The 18,166-nt window shown below is 34.5% G+C and overlaps 1 protein-coding gene across 6 annotated transcripts; it reads right to left on the bottom strand.

Annotated features, from left to right (window-relative positions):
- Nucleotides 1-8,712: 8,712 nt before the first annotated feature.
- On the bottom strand, nt 8,713-16,910 carry LOC129902538 (telomere repeat-binding factor 1-like). 6 transcript variants are annotated; one of them, XM_055977839.1, is made up of 8 exons: nt 16,826-16,910; nt 16,268-16,688; nt 15,914-16,090; nt 15,524-15,741; nt 14,920-15,004; nt 13,615-13,698; nt 13,095-13,445; nt 8,713-9,063 (listed from the first exon to the last, which is right to left on the bottom strand). In XM_055977839.1, exons 2-8 carry the CDS (start codon nt 16,301-16,303, stop codon nt 9,040-9,042), a joined length of 975 nt encoding a protein of 324 aa, XP_055833814.1. In that variant the 5' UTR covers nt 16,304-16,688; nt 16,826-16,910; the 3' UTR covers nt 8,713-9,039. The 6 variants fall into 6 exon arrangements, with proteins under 6 accessions (XP_055833814.1, XP_055833817.1, XP_055833818.1 ...); XM_055977842.1 differs by lacking the exon at nt 16,268-16,688 and having other exon boundaries at nt 16,826-16,896; XM_055977843.1 differs by lacking the exon at nt 16,268-16,688 and having other exon boundaries at nt 16,830-16,872.
- Nucleotides 16,911-18,166: the final 1,256 nt, after the last annotated feature.

Genomic DNA, 18,166 nt, shown 5'->3' with positions numbered 1-18,166 from the left:
CCCCTGCATAAATAAATATATACATCGCGGGACCAGTACCCAAAAGCTAGGCTCTGAAACAGTGGAGAACTTCCAACATAGCTGAGCGGAAATCCTACGCTGGCGGATCTTCGAAATAAAAATTTGTACCTGTGGGCATGAAACGCAGCCCCCAAAGAAAGGGGGGTCAGTACGATACATGTACTGAGTATATAAGCATACATAACTGGGATAACAACTAAAACAGGGATGCAAGAAACCAAGTACAACATTTAATAGGATACTGTACCTGCATCTTATAAAATAAAGTCATGTATACCATTATCACGTACTGTATCCGGCCCGCTCGGGGACTCAGTGTTACAACACATCATCTATCCTAATAGGCATATACATAATCCTAGCACTGTGGGACGTACAACCCGATTCATGTATACAGCAAGCACATACCGAGGAATGATGGCCCGATCCATATGTCACATGATAATGCCGAGGTACGACGGCCCGATCCATATATTACATGATGATGTCGAGGTACGATGGACAAATCCGTATAATGTATAATAATGTCGAGGTACGATGGCCCGATCCGTATAATGCATAATCTGTCGTGGAACGTACGACCCGATCCTTACATAGCAAAATATGTTGAGGTACGTTCGACCCGATCCATATATATATATCATAATGCATATACATGCACGCAAAACTCTGTAACATATCAAACATCCCTTATATATCACCATACCGCAGGTTCAAGGGCCCCTAGGTATAGGAGCTTACACATCCCAACACTATTCAACCTATAGAAGGCTTAAGGGTCGTAGTTCAACTACTGCAAGGCCCGTATCATTCAAAAGTGGGTACAAGTCACGAGTTACATCCAGAATCTATAAATGGGGCTATATCCAAATCCATGTCCTATAGTACCTTTAGTCTAGTCTTTCTAGAAGTAGGAAAAGACAAGCTTTACATGTACCATTTTCTATCACATGGAAGACTTTGAAATTACAGGAGTTCCAATCAGTAGGAAGTGAATAAGAGCCTTAACTCACACTCAAAGTTTTAAGAGTGGAATAAATTCAAACTTCATATACATAATACTTATATCTAGGTCATGCCAAAAGAGAGGAAGAATAACTTTACATACACTACTTCTCAGCATATAGAAGACTTGACGAATGGAAGGTTAACTACTTTAAGAGTCTTAACATTCAACAGTGAACACGAATTATGAATCATGAATCATGTTCAGAGCTCATGACTAGAGTTACCCCAAGCTTCATATATATATCACTTGTCACGTAGATCTTAGACATGCCCAAAAGACAGAACAGATAGGCTTTACATACTTATACCAAAACATGCCAAAAGAAGAAATAGCTTTGCATACTTATGCCGAAAACATGCCAAAAGAAAGCTTCACATACCTCTGGTCGACTGCTTTTAGCCCGGCTTGTCCCGTCGTCCTATGAACCTATTTAATATGAAAGCAATACAAGTATCAACAACCTTAGTCTTTTCATCACATTAGGTTACACACGAATATTTATAGAACTCATCTCCTTACTCGCCTTCTCGACTAGTTCCCTAACTAGTTAAAGAGTTAACGAAAATCGGGCAGCATTTCCCCTATAATGTGCCCTATTCGAATTTCCAATTAGGTCCCTAAGACCTACAGCCAACCAACAACAACAACCTGCAACAATTCACACCAACAATATACAACATAAACTCCAAACAACTTATTCACAAATATGGTAGCACAATAGGGCGTCTAGCCTTTATTTTGTAACGCCTTTCATTATATGCAACGAGGGGTCATGTGGATTCAACCAACAGCACCCTAACCCACATTAGAACATATTTAGGCCCTGCAACAACACATCACACCCCTGCAGCAGCACCTCACACGAACAACACTATCCTTCGATGACAATTTAACTATAGCAATTCCAATTTAGTTTATTTCAATCGTCGAGCATTTCTATGACATTCTTAAACTTCCAGCAGCATAAAAGGGGTGTAATACACCATATAACAACACCATAAACTTCAATTTAAAATGAAAGTCCTTACCTTACGTTAAACTGGTCAAACTCGCCAAAACTTATCAAAACGCGAAATCTGGGCAGCCCACTGTCTTATATTGTCGCTTAGTTTCGGAGGGGTAATTGAGGGAAACAAGATTTGTGGCCTCAATGAAAGTTATAGACATGTGTATCAAGGTCGCAAACAATTTTGAATTACCCCTACAACAATTTTGTACGAAAATATATGCCCAAAATACTCATAGTTGTCCGTGTAGGATTTTCAAAACAAAATCTGGGCAGTACCTCCTCTACACTTCATCACCCTTTTTCGTAAAGCTAAAAGCAAAATTGGATTTTTGAGGCTAAATAAAAGTTGTAGACCTATGAAATATCTTTCCAAAACATCTTGAATCACTCGAAACAAAGCTTTACACAAGGAGTTATACTAGTATTACTAACTTCAGTCCTATTCAAAAACGGGTTTATTGATAAAAACGAGAAGCTCCTCGAAACCCCAACTATAAATTTTATGTTGTTAAACCCCGCTATATCAACGTAGGATACCTTAAATAATTAATTCACGGATCGAAAACGGAGGCCTTACCTTATTCTTATGGTTGTCGTGACTCTCTCTTCTCTCCCTCAAGCTTTCTCCAATTTTCCTTAAGTGTAAATGCTGAAAAATGAATCCCTTAGTCATAATTTCAGCATATATATCCAACTTTTAGAGGTGACACATGGCAGCCCCTAGGGGTGACACGTGGCATCCCCCTAGGGTGCCACCTCATCCATGCATCCAACCCAAATCCGCCACGTGGCAGCGTGGGACCCACCTAGGTGTGTCACCTGCTTGCTTGTCACCTACTTGCTTGTCACCTGCTTGCTTCGCTTTCGTAAGTTCGAAAACTAGTTTTTTTTTTGCTCCCTTTCGTAGGTTCATCATCTCGTCTTATTTTAAGTTCGACGTGTACTCAAGTAGCTTAGTTATGTAAGACGTCCAAGTCGCTAGCTTACACGAGTCAATCGAGTCGTACGACTCATTTTTCGGCCTCCAACTCCTTTCGAATTTTTATAACCTTATTTCCAATCTTCCTTATTATGAAGCATTTCGTTCTCCTTTTATTGGAGTTATTTGATAGCATTATAAACTATCCGACTCATATAACAAGTTTTAAAAAATTTAAGAGCCTTCCTAGAAACTTCAGAAGCTTAAGAAGCATTCTAATGTACCAAAGTACGGGGTGTAACAACAAAGTGTCATAACTTTGGAATCCGTCTTTTACTGTGTTGATCTAATTTTTTATCATTAGTTATTTTCTTTCTATTTGTAGTTTAGTAAAATTCTAAATCAAATATTGAGAATTCATAACTTGAATAAATAACTAGAATTAGTTTAGTTTAGTAAACGGTTAATCATAACTTATTTCGACATCTGATTGTTTGTAATCACTATATTACTTATACGGCCACTTATACTTATGTGTGCAATTGAAAGTAATAATGATAAATTTTTTAATAGAGAAAAATCACCCCAATAACTAAATAGGACTCTATATTACTTTTTCCGCTTCAATTTATATGAATTAGTTTGATTCAACACGAAGTTTAAGAAAAATAGAAAAATTTTAAAATATTTCAAAAATGCCCTTATTAATAAGTTAAATTGTTATATAAAAAAATAATAGTACTTTTGCTGGAATAGAAAAGTTTGTGACTTTTCTCTCTCTTTATAAATTGTTGTCAAATCGATCATTATGTAAAGTAAAAGAGTCCAATATACTCATTTCTCTCACTTTTTTTACACGGCTTTCTGTACTCTCTCTCTTCCTTAGTCTCTCAATAAAGAAATAGACTTCAAATTGATGGAGTTTTTGCCATTGCAGGTAAAATTAGTTATTTTTTTCTTGATTTTAACTATAGTTCCAAGAAATGGAGAACTTCAAACATCTGCCAAAAAATTTTGTGAGGCAAGGCTCGAAATTTTTATTTTGCAGCGCTATTTTGTTACCCAAATTTTAAAATTTTAGCTAAACTGCATATAAACTCTATACCTCCTCTTTAATTTTTTAATTCTTCCTTTCACATTTTTTCAGTACTGAATCACTGATTTAAAAAAATTATATTAAAATGAGTGTTGTATTTTCAGAAGACCCAATTGCCACAAAAAAAAACGATTAAATTTGAAAGAGAGTCAAACAATTGCAGAGTGACTTTTGAAAGAAAGTATGGATGGAAAAATTAAACATGATTCTACAAAGTAAGCAATTATTTTGTTCAACACATCAAGAAGTACCATTTATCGTATTTGGAGACAAGCTAGATTATGTATTGCTAATAGCAATGCGTTATATGTTTCTACTAATCTTGCAGGTAGAGTTGGGAGAAAACGCATACAAGTCGATATCAACCAATTTAAAGAAATTATGTTATGCCGTCGAACAAATATTTGATTTCTGTCTTTTGCAACAATTATGACAAAATCAATTGTTTTTCGACTCATGAAAGAAGGTGCAATTAGGCCACACACCAACGCCATGAAGTCGCATTTAACCGAAGAAAACAAAAAAACGAGACTTCGATTTTACCTCTCAATGATTGATCAGGATACACTCCACCCAAATTCCATGTTTATAGACATGTTTAATTATGTTTATAACGATGAAAAATGATTTTATTTATCGAAAAAATCTTAAAGGTACTACCTCCTTCAAGTAGAAGAAGAGGAGGAGTCTAATCCATATGGCTCTTGCAAAAGTAAAAGTTTTATCACAAATAATATGTTTATGGCGGCTGTTAGATTTGATGCAAATGAAAATGAGTTGTTTTCGAAAAAAATAGGAATTTTTCCATTTGTAGTTAAGGAACCAGCTAAGTGGAGCAAAAAATCGAACAGCAAGAATTATTGAAACAAAATCAATTTTTTCTGTGACTAAAGATATATCACAAGAGCTTGTTTGATAGAGAAATTTATTCCGGCCATTAGATCAAAATGGCCAGCTTCAATGACAAGTGCTCCTATTTTCATTCAACAAAATATTGCAAGACCACATATTGATATTAATGATTTGAAATTCACGGAAGTCGTTCGACGGGCTGGATTTAATATTAAGTTATGCTTTCAACCCCCTAATAGTTATGCTTTAAATGTTTTGGACCTTGGCTTTTTTAGAGCAATTCAACCTCTTCAATATCAAAGCGCTCCTTCAAATGTTAATGAATTAGTGGAGGTTGTAGAAAAATTCTTTAATGAAATGAAAACAAAACGACTCAATCGTGTATTTTTAACTTTGTAGTCTTGCATGAATGAGGTGATGAAAGATAATGGTGGCAACAACTACAAAGTGCCTCATATGAATAAAGAAAGACTAGAAAGAGAGGAAGATCTTCCGCTTCAAGTTCGTTGTGATGTTGATGCTGTCAATCAAGCATTAGCTCTACTTCAACAGTGTGTGAATTACTACTATCAGATAATCTATGTTTGCACATTTTGATGTTTATGTTAGAACCTTGCAAGTAATTTGATTTTTGGGTAATTTGATGTTTATGTTAGAATCTTGCAAGTGTAATTTATTTTTGAAATAATTTAATGTTTTTGTTGGAACCTTGTAAACTCTACATGTTGAAGTTAAAATGTCATTTTGTAAAATGTAAGAAAATTTTACTTTATGAAATTGATGTTTGAAAAATTATATTTTATTTTTATTGTGAATCTTGACTAAAGAATAAAGAAGAAATACTTGATAAAATTGATTTTTTTTATAAAGACAATCTTTGATTTTCCAATCTTTAATATTTAAAAATAAAATAAAATAAAATTAATTGTTTATTTATGTTGCATCATGTTATGTGATTTCATAACTCTATAAATGGATATATTAACAAAATAAAAAAGAAAGCTATCAATAATTAAAGAAAGAAGAATATGATAAAGAAATGAAAAAGTTTTTGATAATGTTGATTGTCAGGAAAAAGATGATTGACTTTTCTTTAAAATAAAGAAATGCAACTTTTGAAATAGTGATATTCAACAAGGGCAAAATAGGAACAACGTTATTAGATATTTACCAAATAAAAAAATGTATCGTTCTTTTTTTGTAGACTATGACCCCGTTTGAATTGGCTTAAAAAGTAGCTTTTATGTATGAAGTGCTTTTAGAACTTTTATGTGCTGAAAGTTATTTTTATAAATAAGCAGTTGAGTGTTTGGATAAAAGTGCTTATGCTGAAAATAAGTTGTTGATGTGTTTGGCAAATAAGTGCTGTTAAGCACTTATTTTCTGTCAAAATGACTGAAATACCCTTAAAACTGTTAAGGCCATAATAAGTTGATTTAAAAGATTTTTAAACTCTAAAGTTGATTTTAATCAAAAGTAATTTATAAAATGTTTCTAAATAAAATGTTTATTTACGTTATTTTTTTATAAAATGTTTATTTAAGTAATTTATAAAATGTTTTTAAATAAAATGTTTATTTAAGTTATTTTTTTATAAAATGTTTATTTAAGTAATTTATAAAATGTTTCTAAATAAAATGTTTATTTAAGTTATTTTTTTATAAAATGTTTATTTAAGTAATTTATAAAATATTTCTAAATAAAATATTTATTTAAGTTATTTTTTTTATAAATACATGTCTCATTTGCGCTTTCTAATGAAGTTTGTTGGCGTAATGTGGTTGCTTTAGTATCCTTTGTTTCCAACCGAAACCACTCCACTATAAATACAAGAAGTGAAAAATATTCATATAATACAAGCATTAAGCATTAGAAATGTCACTAGCAATCATATCACGAAACCCCATCCAATAGACATCATTTTGTTCTCCTACATCTTCGACACCTACATTGTTAGCTCTTGATAATAAAATAAATGTGCAGAAACAGGAGGAAAATGTTCCAGAAATTATTGGCAGTGATAAATACATGGATATAGATAGTGCAAAAGAAGAAGAGAAAACAGAAGTGAAACAAGAATCAACAATATCAACCCCTCAAATTGGTGTTCTTTCTTTTCCTCTCTTGGTTGTCTGTGCAGGTACATACAAACCTTCTACATTTCTCAACACAAGGACTTGCAGTAGCCTGTGCATATATTTCCCTTGTTTGTCTCTTTACCACTTGTCTATACAGGTTCAAAGCACCTCACCAGAAGAGGGACAACAGCATGGCATACTAGGACCTCTCTTCAGCCTCCCATTCATGCCAAATTCTTCCCTGCAACATCTGAACCTAAGCTACAACAGGGTATGATGTGCAGGGTGTTTTGCACCATGTGGACCTGTCCAAAGGCCTCCAACTTTGCAGGATTGCAGCAAATACTATATTGACAAGGCCCAAGAAGTTTCAGCTCGAACGGATAAATGGAGACGTTAGGTGAGCGACCTTGAAAAAATCAGCTGTCTTAAGCCTAAAGAGAGATCCTTTTGTAATTTGGAACCTCCAACTTGGGAAACAAGCCTTCAAATTTTGCAAGGTTAAAGAAAAGGCTATATATGCAAACCTCATGAAGTTTCAGCTCAAACGGATAATTGGAGACGTTAGTCGAGCGACTTGGAAAAAGATAACAGGCTCCAAAGCTCTTACTGAGGTCCCTTCTTTTTTGCTAGTTTGTGATAGCTCTTTTTTGCTTGGGTTTGTTTGTTGTATTATTTCAGGTTGCTGGAGTGATATATCAACTTTCTTTAACAACAAATACATAGAGAAAATCACAAATACAACTTCCAAACCCCCTGCAACATCTAAGCTTCAGCAGGGTAGGATGTGCAGGGAGAGTTGCAGCATGTGGACTTGCACCAAGGCCTCCAAAATTTGCAGGATTTCAGAAAATACTATATTGACAAGGCCCAAGAAGATTCAGCCCAAACGGACAATTAGAGACGGTAGGCGAGCGACCTTGAAAAGATCAGTTGTCTTAAGCCTAAAGAGAGAGCAATTTGCAATTTGGAACTTCCAACTTGGGCAAAAAGATTTCAAATTTTGCAAGGATAAAGAAAAGGATTTATGTGCAAACCTCATGAAGTTTCAACTCAATCGGATAATTGGAGACGTTAGTCGAGCGACGTTGAAAAATCTAACTTTGAGTCTATCTTCTTTTTATATATTAGCAGGATGCCACAAGAGGTATTTACCAAAATGGGGTAAGGATTTACAGGTCAATATCACGCCACAAGCATCAAAACAGAAAATTCTTCAAGCATACAAGATATCAAAAATGATATTTTGCACCATTGTAATCCAGATCCTCCAATGTTTGATCAGAACACTGTTTTTACTGGTCGGATATTAACTTAGTTCAATCAAGTGCTTAATTATCAAGAGGGAGAACAAAGTAAGCACATTCCATTACCACTTCCATTCAACAACTTTAAAAACTATAGCAAAACATGGCCTTTATAGACCTCTTAAGAAAATTACATGTACATAGATTGTGTATATGTATGTGTAATATACAATCTTCACACCAGCAACTCAAATAAATAGGAACTCTCTTACACAGATTTTATGAAACAACCTTAACATTCTTTATATAACAAAAATTGTATCTTTACATAATAACAATTGTATTTGACAAAAATTGAATCTTGGAAACTATACAGAGAAAAAATTTGATAGATAAAGAGTAGTTCATTGAGGTGGGTCTATGGGAGGTTTTGGCGCCGGGGGGGGGAGGGAGGTGTTCTTACCCGATCACCTCCTGCTACCATTACCAAAAAATTGAAGAAACTTTAACATAATTTCTTTACATCCAAATTTTTTTTTCATTCCATTCAACAAAAAAAAGGGGAACAAGAAGCTCAAATATGAAGATATGCAGAGATTTAACTTACCTCAGAAGGGGATTTCTGAGACTACAATGGAGAGACTGTGGAGTGACAGAGGAAGAAGCAGAAATCTCAAGATCGACAAAAGAGCAAATTGTTAGAAACCAAAGCAAAATTAGATTTCACAATATGTCAGCAGCTTCAACAATGGCAGTTGTGGGAGCATCAAACTCGTCTCCGTTGTCGGAATCGTCGGAATCGCCGTAGCTATGCTTCTCTGTTCTTGGTGGACTTCAGCAGAAGAAGAAATGAGGAAAGTGATTGAATGTTAGGGTTAAAATAATTAAAAGGATAGTTTTGGAATTTAATTAAAATATAAGGGATATAAAAGTAATTTACATGGTCAAAGAAAATGGCTTTAAGCACTTTAGAAAAAAAAGTTAGGAATCCTAACTTTTTATTTTTGGCTGACTTTAAGAACTTTATGGCTTAAAGTTAGCATTAGGCAAACACGTCTAAAAATTAAAAAGGAATTTTAAGTTGGTTTTGACCAACTTAACGCCAAACCAAACAGGCTCTATCTAAAAAAAAAAAGTCAAATAAGGTGAGACAGGATATATTAAATAATGAATACTTTTTCCTTATTTACCAAATATGGCAAGACATTTATACTTTATAGTAACTTTAGTAAAAAGTCGATGTGTGCGGTGCATTCCCTTTGTGCGCAATCCTTTTCCCCTTATCCTCATGCTTTTGTTTTGGGGTTTTGGAGCCGACCAAAAACCTCGACGAAACTCAAGACTGGCTCAAGCTTTTACCTCAATTAGCGATTTTTCTTCCCAATCCTCTTTGGTCGTCGTTGGTGAAGCAAATGGGGTTGAGGAACTAGTCACGTTGATGAGAAAAATAGAGTGAAGCGGAGCAGAAGTAGTAGAAATATAGTTGTCAAGATCGAAAGGGGACAAGGAGAAGCGAGAAGGGATGAAGTGAAGAAGAGTGATGTAAGAAGAAACAAAGAGAAGAACAGTGAGGAAAAGTTTGCACTCAGCAACATAATTCTAAACCACACCAAAGTTAGCTATTAAAGGAGCTCCAAGCCCAAGTTTGAAAATTGATTTGTCATGAACGGACTTCGTTTTGGTGGTGATATCTCAAAAGAGGTAGCACATCAACACGAGAGGTCAAATCTAAAATTTGAAACTATTTGGTAAAATTTGAGGTAATTTTGGATTGAATTTCAATTCTAATTTGTTAAAGTTCAAAAGTTATAATCGAATTGTATGAAATTTGTATCAAGTTGAGTCCTATTAAAAAATATATATTTTAAGTTTTTATGTAGTTTTAATTGTATTAAATTTATATGAATAATATATGAAAGTAGTATAAAATGTTATTGTAGTTGTATTAAATTTTCAGAAATCAACCTGAACTTTTATACAAAATACATACATAAAATCGTGAGAGAAATTTGAATTTTCAAAAACTTAATTTGAACTTTATATAAAATTTATAAAACAATATACATATTTCATATCCATTTTTATATACAAAATTGTAAGCAAAATTTTAAACCTTGCACAAGATTTAGAGTATGATTCGTGTATCTTTTGAGAAAAAGAAACCCATGCTACGTTGATAAAATATGAGTCTTATTTTATATAGAGAGAAATTTTGTTTTCCTTCTAGCAGTAGTACTTCTTAAAAATAAATAAAGAAGAAATTAAGTCAATCAAGTGTTGAAAAATCTTATACAAAACCTATTTCAAGTAGTCTCTCCATTTCTCTCACTTTTACTTATGGTAAACAGTCTCTTTAATTTGTCACACTTTTAAAAAAGCAATAAATAAAATAATAATTTAATTTTATAACTTTTAATTATTATATGTCATCTAGCGTTGAGAAATGAATTGAAAATTACTACTTCCTCCATCCCAATTATGTAATTCAACTGTACACAAAATATAAAAAATATGGAAAGACTTTACAATATTCTCTCTATATGAGTCTTATTTTATATAGAGAGAAATTTTGTTTTCCTTCTAGCAGTACTTCTTAAAAATAAATAAATAAAGAAGAAATTGAGTCAGAAAGTGTTGAAAAATGTCTCATACAAAACCTATTTCAAGCACTCTCTCCGTTTCATTCACTTTACTTATAGTAAACAGTCTCTTTAATTTGTCGCATTTTTTAAGAAACAATAAATAAAATAATAATTTAATTTTATAACTTTAATTATTATGTCATCTAACGTTGAGAAATGAATTGAAAATTACTACTCCCTCCATCCCAATTATGTAATGTAATTTAACTGTACATAAAATATAAGAAATATAGAAAAACTTACAATGTTCCAATACTACCCTTAAAAGAGCACATTTGCGGACTGTTTGTCAAATGAATGGAACCAAATTTGAATAAATAATGATAGTATCATTAAATATTTAACACAAAAAACTGTATGATATTCTTGAAACCAACTAAAAAAGAAATTATGTCATATAAATTGAAACAAAGAGAGTACTACTTAATAATAAGGATAAAATAAGTTTAATATGATAATCTCTTGATTTTTCTAACAGCAAATAAACGTTTATATCTATTTTTAATATAGTAAACAAGTAAAAGTAGCCGGAGAAAGTAACACTCTATTTTCAATATTAGGAATATAACTTTGAATATTTTTTAGTGCAAATTAATACAATCCATTCAAATGGGTAAACAATAAAAGGTTCCTGCAGTGCATGGGCTATTCTAAAGTAGTGATTTCTGTCAAAGGGATTTGAAATCACCAGAATAATATAAATCTAACACAAAATATATATCCGAGATACGCCCAAGCCCCCTCTCCTGAACTAATTTCTTGGAGAAAAAAAAAAATTCTTGATCCCCCACTTACTAGACATTGGCCAGAAACTACTGTAGACTAATTTATTCTCCTTCCAAATTGAGTTCAAATAAATAACAAATCATCGTACAGTAAACAATAGAGCATCAGGTACATCCCAGCATGAACACCCCCCCTCCCGGGGGTATTCCAGTTCTTACTCCTTACAACAAATTCCTCAGAAACTCAGCTCGCAGAAACGGTTACGGTTAATAAGGAGACATCTGATTTGGTTAAGTGCTCAGACATGTCCTCTGGTGAACAGGAAACACAACAGATACAATCAAAAACGCTTCTACTACTAACAACCCAGTAGATTACACTTAGCATGAAACTTGTCGCCATATGTACAAGCAGAAGATACAACATCAAACTGGAACGGGATCCAGCAATTCTCTAACTCGCACATCGACCATCAAGCATGTATCATCTAGATATTAGAGAGACAATCAGAAAAAGAACCAACGAATTATAGCATACCAGACTTTGGACATAGTACATCAGCGAGGATAATCAATTTGCATCGAGCCAACTAGGAGAGCAATTATATACGAACATATCAATACCTGTCTTTTTTTGCTCTCATTGAAGCATTGATGTTAAGAGATTTGTCATCCCAACTTTTTCATTTGTACACTTCTACCACAACCTGCTGTAACCAACAAGATTGCCAGAGATACTGAAGGATTTGGCTTCAGGCCCTTTGTCACAACGCACCTCCCATCCTTACCCCACTCTCACCCCAAGAAAAAGAAGAATCCCAAATGAATCAGCGACTAAAAGGAAACCACCCTCTCCTCCCCAACAAAGTAAAAATGAAAAATCTCATAGAAAATAAAAAACATTGAGAGCTTAGAAACCTCTCATACAAAATTAGAATAAAGGAAGTTGAGTATGCAGTGCCTGCAAGACTACAACTTCCAGTTCCTCACGCAAGTGCAGGTTGGTGCAATTGTACTACCCAGAGCTAGGTGACTCTCTACAAATTAGTCAAAATTTAACATTGATCAAGAGACGAGCTGAAACAGAAGCTAATGAGGCCCAGAGAAAGAGATTATGTCAGTTGAGGCAAAAAGATAGCTACCCACTCCTATATGTTCCTCTAGGTTTTACTTGAGACTTTGTTAAGATGAGGTCTTAAGAAGCAAGATTTATATTTAGCTTAGAAATATCTGTTTTCAAAACTTGTAATATATTATATTAGAAAAATCTTGTTTCAAGTAGAGTGAAGGGGAGATGACTAGTAAAGACTACAGACCTACATGATTCCTATTAGTTAATTAATGCATCTCAAGCGATGATTTCTAGACACTGAATCAATAATGGTTCCACAGATAAGGAAGACCATATCCTAACAACAATAAAATGAAAGATAGGAAGGAGAGACAAGTAAAATGATAGACAATGACAAAATAATTGGCATAAAAGGATGTCTTACCATCCTAGGGGCACTTCTCCCATGTAGTGTCTTCTTTGCAGCTACTGAAAAGGCTTGTGCAGCTTCAGCATCAGCTTCAGCAGCCTCAGCCTCCCTACCAGCCTCCTCAGCTTCAGCTATGGCTTCTTCTGCTTCAGCAACTGCTTGTGCAGCAGCAGCTGCAGCCTCTTGAGGTGTCATGTTCCTCATTCTAGCTAGCTCTAAATCTATCTGAGATGTACTAAACATGTTCATATCATCCTGATCAATCTTGGAGAAGATCCTCTGCCTGCTGTCCAAAAGTGTAATGGACAGGTTTCTTCTACTGTCAGATGGTGTTGATGTAGGTACTATTCTATACCTACGCTTCATCTAAAAGAAAATATACTCAGGGTATTATGATCAACCAGGAAGAAGAAAAATTACTAGGCACAAAAACACTTGAATCCAATTTCCAATTCTGATTGTTTTCACACTCAAGGGTTAGGGCGAGAGGAGCAATAAGCCAATAACAGAGATGTCAGGTACACAATAAAATTACCTTGATAAGTTTCCCTGTTGCAGTTAAATACTTCAGTTTCCCGGACAATAGCCTTTTAAAGTTTGGAGGTGCCCAGTATTGGTCCTACAAGATAGAAAGAGTAGAGTATTCAATAGAATAGTCTGACAGATGAGCCATAAATTCTGGTTTTCCTACGAACTAAGACCCAGCAATCATGAAATTTATGCATTAACTAAGATCTGTAAGATGAATTTTAAATCACCCAATTGAACATAAACGTATTAACCAAAAATAATTGTCAGGCAGGGTGCATAAGCCAATCATAGATCATTGAGAACCTGATCAAAACAACCACTACATAGGGGTAAACTCTTATGGGTCGTTTGGTATAGGGGATGGGATAGACAAAGTTATACCATGGATTGAGATATCTCATGGGATTTATTATCCCCCCATATATATGGGACAACATATCCATCATTCTAGTACAAATAATGGGATAAATAATGCCAGGACTAACCAATACCCCTAACCAAACGTAGGATAAAATAATCATACATTTTATCCCGGGATTATCATTCCTTATCCCTCATACATAAAATAATCATGTATTTTATCCCAGGATTATCATTCCTTATCCCTCATACCAAACAACCCCTTAGTATAGAAAATCACGATCATACATTGAGAAGAAATTATTAGCAAGCAGTATCAGATCTATATTAGACTCATGCAACCTAATGTTCTGCATATACTAAAGCAGACCCCATTGAATACATGTATTAACCAGAATACTTGGTGCTGCCGTCAGGGTGCATGAGCCCATAATTGTTCATTGAGGACCTCTCTAGCAGAGCCTAACACCTTGTTCTATGAAATCAAGATCATCTGTTCAGAAGCAAAAAAGTTAATGTGGCACTATCAGACCTATGTGCACTCGATGCAATCTAATATTCTGCATATACTGACCAGATGCTACACTAGGACCCCAATTTACTGTGTTTCATTCATCCTAATCTGTTACTACTAACAGTCAAGAGTTTAAAATTAAAAAACAAAACAATATTAGGAAAAAACTTCACCCCACAAACAGTGAACAAAGAACTTTAGAAGGAAAGCACCAAGTTTGATGATATTGAGGTTTACGAGAATAATTGAAATATACAAGAAGAATAAACATAATTCATAATGTTGCTATTTGCACAACAAGAATCAACACCTAAAAATCAGTCCTTTATAGGTCTTTGAAAATTAAGATAGATTTCCCTGCATGCTAATTAATGATTGGTACTCTAGATTATATCTTGCTCTTCTAAAGAAAGCACAAAATAAGAAGACAACTACCTCTATGTATTCAGCAATTGTAGCCTTGTTGGAACCACCTGGCTCCTTCAAGGTGCTTATAGCCTCCATTATAAGATTGTCCAACCTATAATATTATCAATGCAGCAACTATGAGAGACAATCCTCATTCCAAAGTATGAAAATAAGAATAATATGTGATCCCATCAACACAGGTAACATTATTTCATACTGAGTAAAGAAAAGGAAACTCAATGAACTTTCTGGTGCAGATCTAAAATAGAGATCCCATGACCAACTTCTACTGCCTTCAGAATACCAAAAACTAATACATATAGAAGTATCACATGCATGTTATATTTAAACAAAGCACTTTTTGGTTTCCAAACAAACATGTTTGGCAAAGAAAACAAAAATGCACTTCGGAAATCAAATTGGAACATTTCCAGAAAGACTAGGAAACAAATTGTTTCCCAAAATATTTCTAAAAAGCTTCTCCAACAAATATTTCTAATAAACATGCAAATGCCACCTAAGAAAAATAGGACATACAGAAACCAACAAGAAACTATATCCATAAGCACCATAAGAATTCGGCGACTATCACAAAGAGCTATGCTGCAACAATCAATGAGCAGTGCTAAACCTTATCATAGATCTTTTTGAACCATGTAGCTGAGGAGAACCACTAGAAGTTGTGACAGGCCTCGCTTCAGCTGCTTCCTCATCACTCTCAGCAGCAGTCGTATCAGTCATAGGACTCCCATCTTGTTTAGGGGCCTGTTTCATCTTTTTGACAGCCAACCTTGCTTGCTCTCGAGAACCCCAACCGTTTGCCATCACAGTCATGTTCCTCCACTTGTCCTGAACAGCATCAACAAAGATAAATAGGCAGGCATATTAACACCACATGCATAGATAAGAAACTAAAAATAAGACTACACCACGCAGTTATCATCTGGTTCAAACAACATCCAATCTTCCTCTGCACTAAATATAATTATCTAATGAAAAAAATGATAATAGGAACCTCTACCTTGAGATCTACATTTGAACGCAAGCACAATACTCCACTAAATTCTGGATCCTTGAGAATCGTACGCCATTTACCTGGACCGTGCTTAAGTATCCCAGCTTTAAGAGCAGCTTCTTCTTCTGAAGTCCACTTCTGCTTAGGTGCACCCATCAAAAACTGAGGAAACTTCAGAACAACCTACTCAGAGAACCCATAAAAATGTATCAACAGACCATCCGAAGAAGATAATTTCACCATATATAAGACGGTTAATGGCTATTATGCATCTGCAAAGCTAAATAAGTTTGAATAATTTATTTTTTTGAGAAAAGTAACAGTTAGTCTATATATATAATACATCCACAGGTATACTACCTCAAAAGTGTAGTTCCCCTCCAAAAGTGTTATCATTACATGGGATCCTAATACTACTAAGTTACAACCAGTCTATAGTTGTGTTAATTGCTTCTCAACTATCTAAGACTACTTGTTTACACCAAAAATACAATTAAACTTAAATCTTGCATGCTGCGCTGCTTTCCTTCAAAACATCTCTGGTTCCTCTCTATCATATACAAGATAGGACAATCTTCCATCTCTCCTCCTTTCTTCCTGCATTTCCATCCCTATTCCAGCACTTCAAAACCTCTCTGATCCTTCCTGGTTTCACCCAGTGGATCCTTCTCATGTTGGTGAACATTTGCCACAGCTGGTTTGCCCTTGTTAAGATCTTAACGAGGGCGGCTCAACCCTAAAGGCACTAAAGCAGTCGCTTTAGGCCCCAAAAAATAAGGGCCTCCAAAGAACCAAAAAAACCCCAAAATTCAGTTACGAAAACATACCGAAGATGCACAAAAAAGAAACAAATTCCAGCAAGAGGCAAGATTAAACGAAGAACCAAAAGCACAGACAAAAGATGAAAGAGATACATACATACATAAACGAGGCAACCAGATCTGAGGAATCAAAATACCTAAGTAGACTATAAATCTTTTTTAATGTATTTATTGTTATTACTTTCTTCCTTGCTTTTTAGTTTTAACGTATACTATAAATATTTATTCTAAAATAATTATAAATTTACATAAAACTTTAATTATTTTAAAATTAATAGACACATATATAACTAGAGTTGGACATAATTTAGTTCAAATCAAAAAAATAGATCGAAGTGGAATTTTTTTAATTTTGATTTTGATTTTTTTGATTTGCTTCGATTTTAAATTATAAAAGTTTCAGTTATTCAATTCAATTTTCGATTTTTAGCTATTTTAAATCGGGTAACCAAAAAATCGAAATTATTTATATATTCTCCAGTCCAGTCTCAAGTAGAGGCCTGATTGACAAAAGCCACGACCCACAACCCGTTTAAAATGTGGCCCAATTTAAGCTTAAATCTGTGACCCAAATGTTCTCAAGTATTACATCAGTGACCCAAATACACACCCAATTCCCAAATGCTAAATTCCCAAATCTAAAAGTGAAATCCCTAACCTCTCGTACTCGATAGTCAACACTCGACTCTCATCGTCTCACCTCTCGTAGTCATTGGCTCGTCGATCGTCGCATCGATCATCGACGTCTCAAATTCACGATGTCTTGTTGACACTCGACGGTTCACATTCGCAGGCCACAGCTCACCTCTCGACACTCGACACTTTTTTTCTCTCATCTCAGAGGTCAGAACTCATAAATCAAAAGCAGAACTGAGACTGAGGGTTAAAGACCTCGGTGGACGTCGTCTAACAGTCAACACTCAAGTCCTCGACAGTCGTCTCTCACACAATCACTTAGTGACTCAGATAGTCGGACGGTCAGACCATCTGTTGTTGTAGTGTTGTTGTTTTTTAAGTGTTAATGGCTTAATGCTGGACCTATTTTGTTTAGACATTTGCATTTATAAACTTGTTAAAACTGCCAATTTTTATGGCTGATTTCGAGTTTCTTATATCTTATGTCATTTCTAACACCACTTTAATTATGACTGAACTTCTTTGAGAGTGAGTGCTCAGATACACATCAATACACAGTGAAGAGAATGAGGATGAAGATGAAGATGAGAAGAATGAGAGAAAGAGAGAGCTCAGAATGCATTTTCATTTTGGGGCTGAAAATGCCCTAATCATTTTTACAAGGTATCATTAGCTATATATATACACAGCTAACTAAGTGGTAACTAACTAACTAATTCAGTTAGTTAGTTCTAACTATAACACTGTAAATGACTAAACTGTCCCTATCTCTAACTACCTACTCCTTAACTATCTTAACACT

The sequence above is a fragment of the Solanum dulcamara genome, chromosome 9 (assembly GCF_947179165.1).
Source record: "Solanum dulcamara chromosome 9, daSolDulc1.2, whole genome shotgun sequence".
In the NCBI taxonomy this organism is placed as follows: Eukaryota; Viridiplantae; Streptophyta; class Magnoliopsida; order Solanales; family Solanaceae; genus Solanum; species Solanum dulcamara.
Note: the sequence above shows the minus strand (reverse complement) of the source record. Positions and strands in the feature narration are given on the sequence as shown.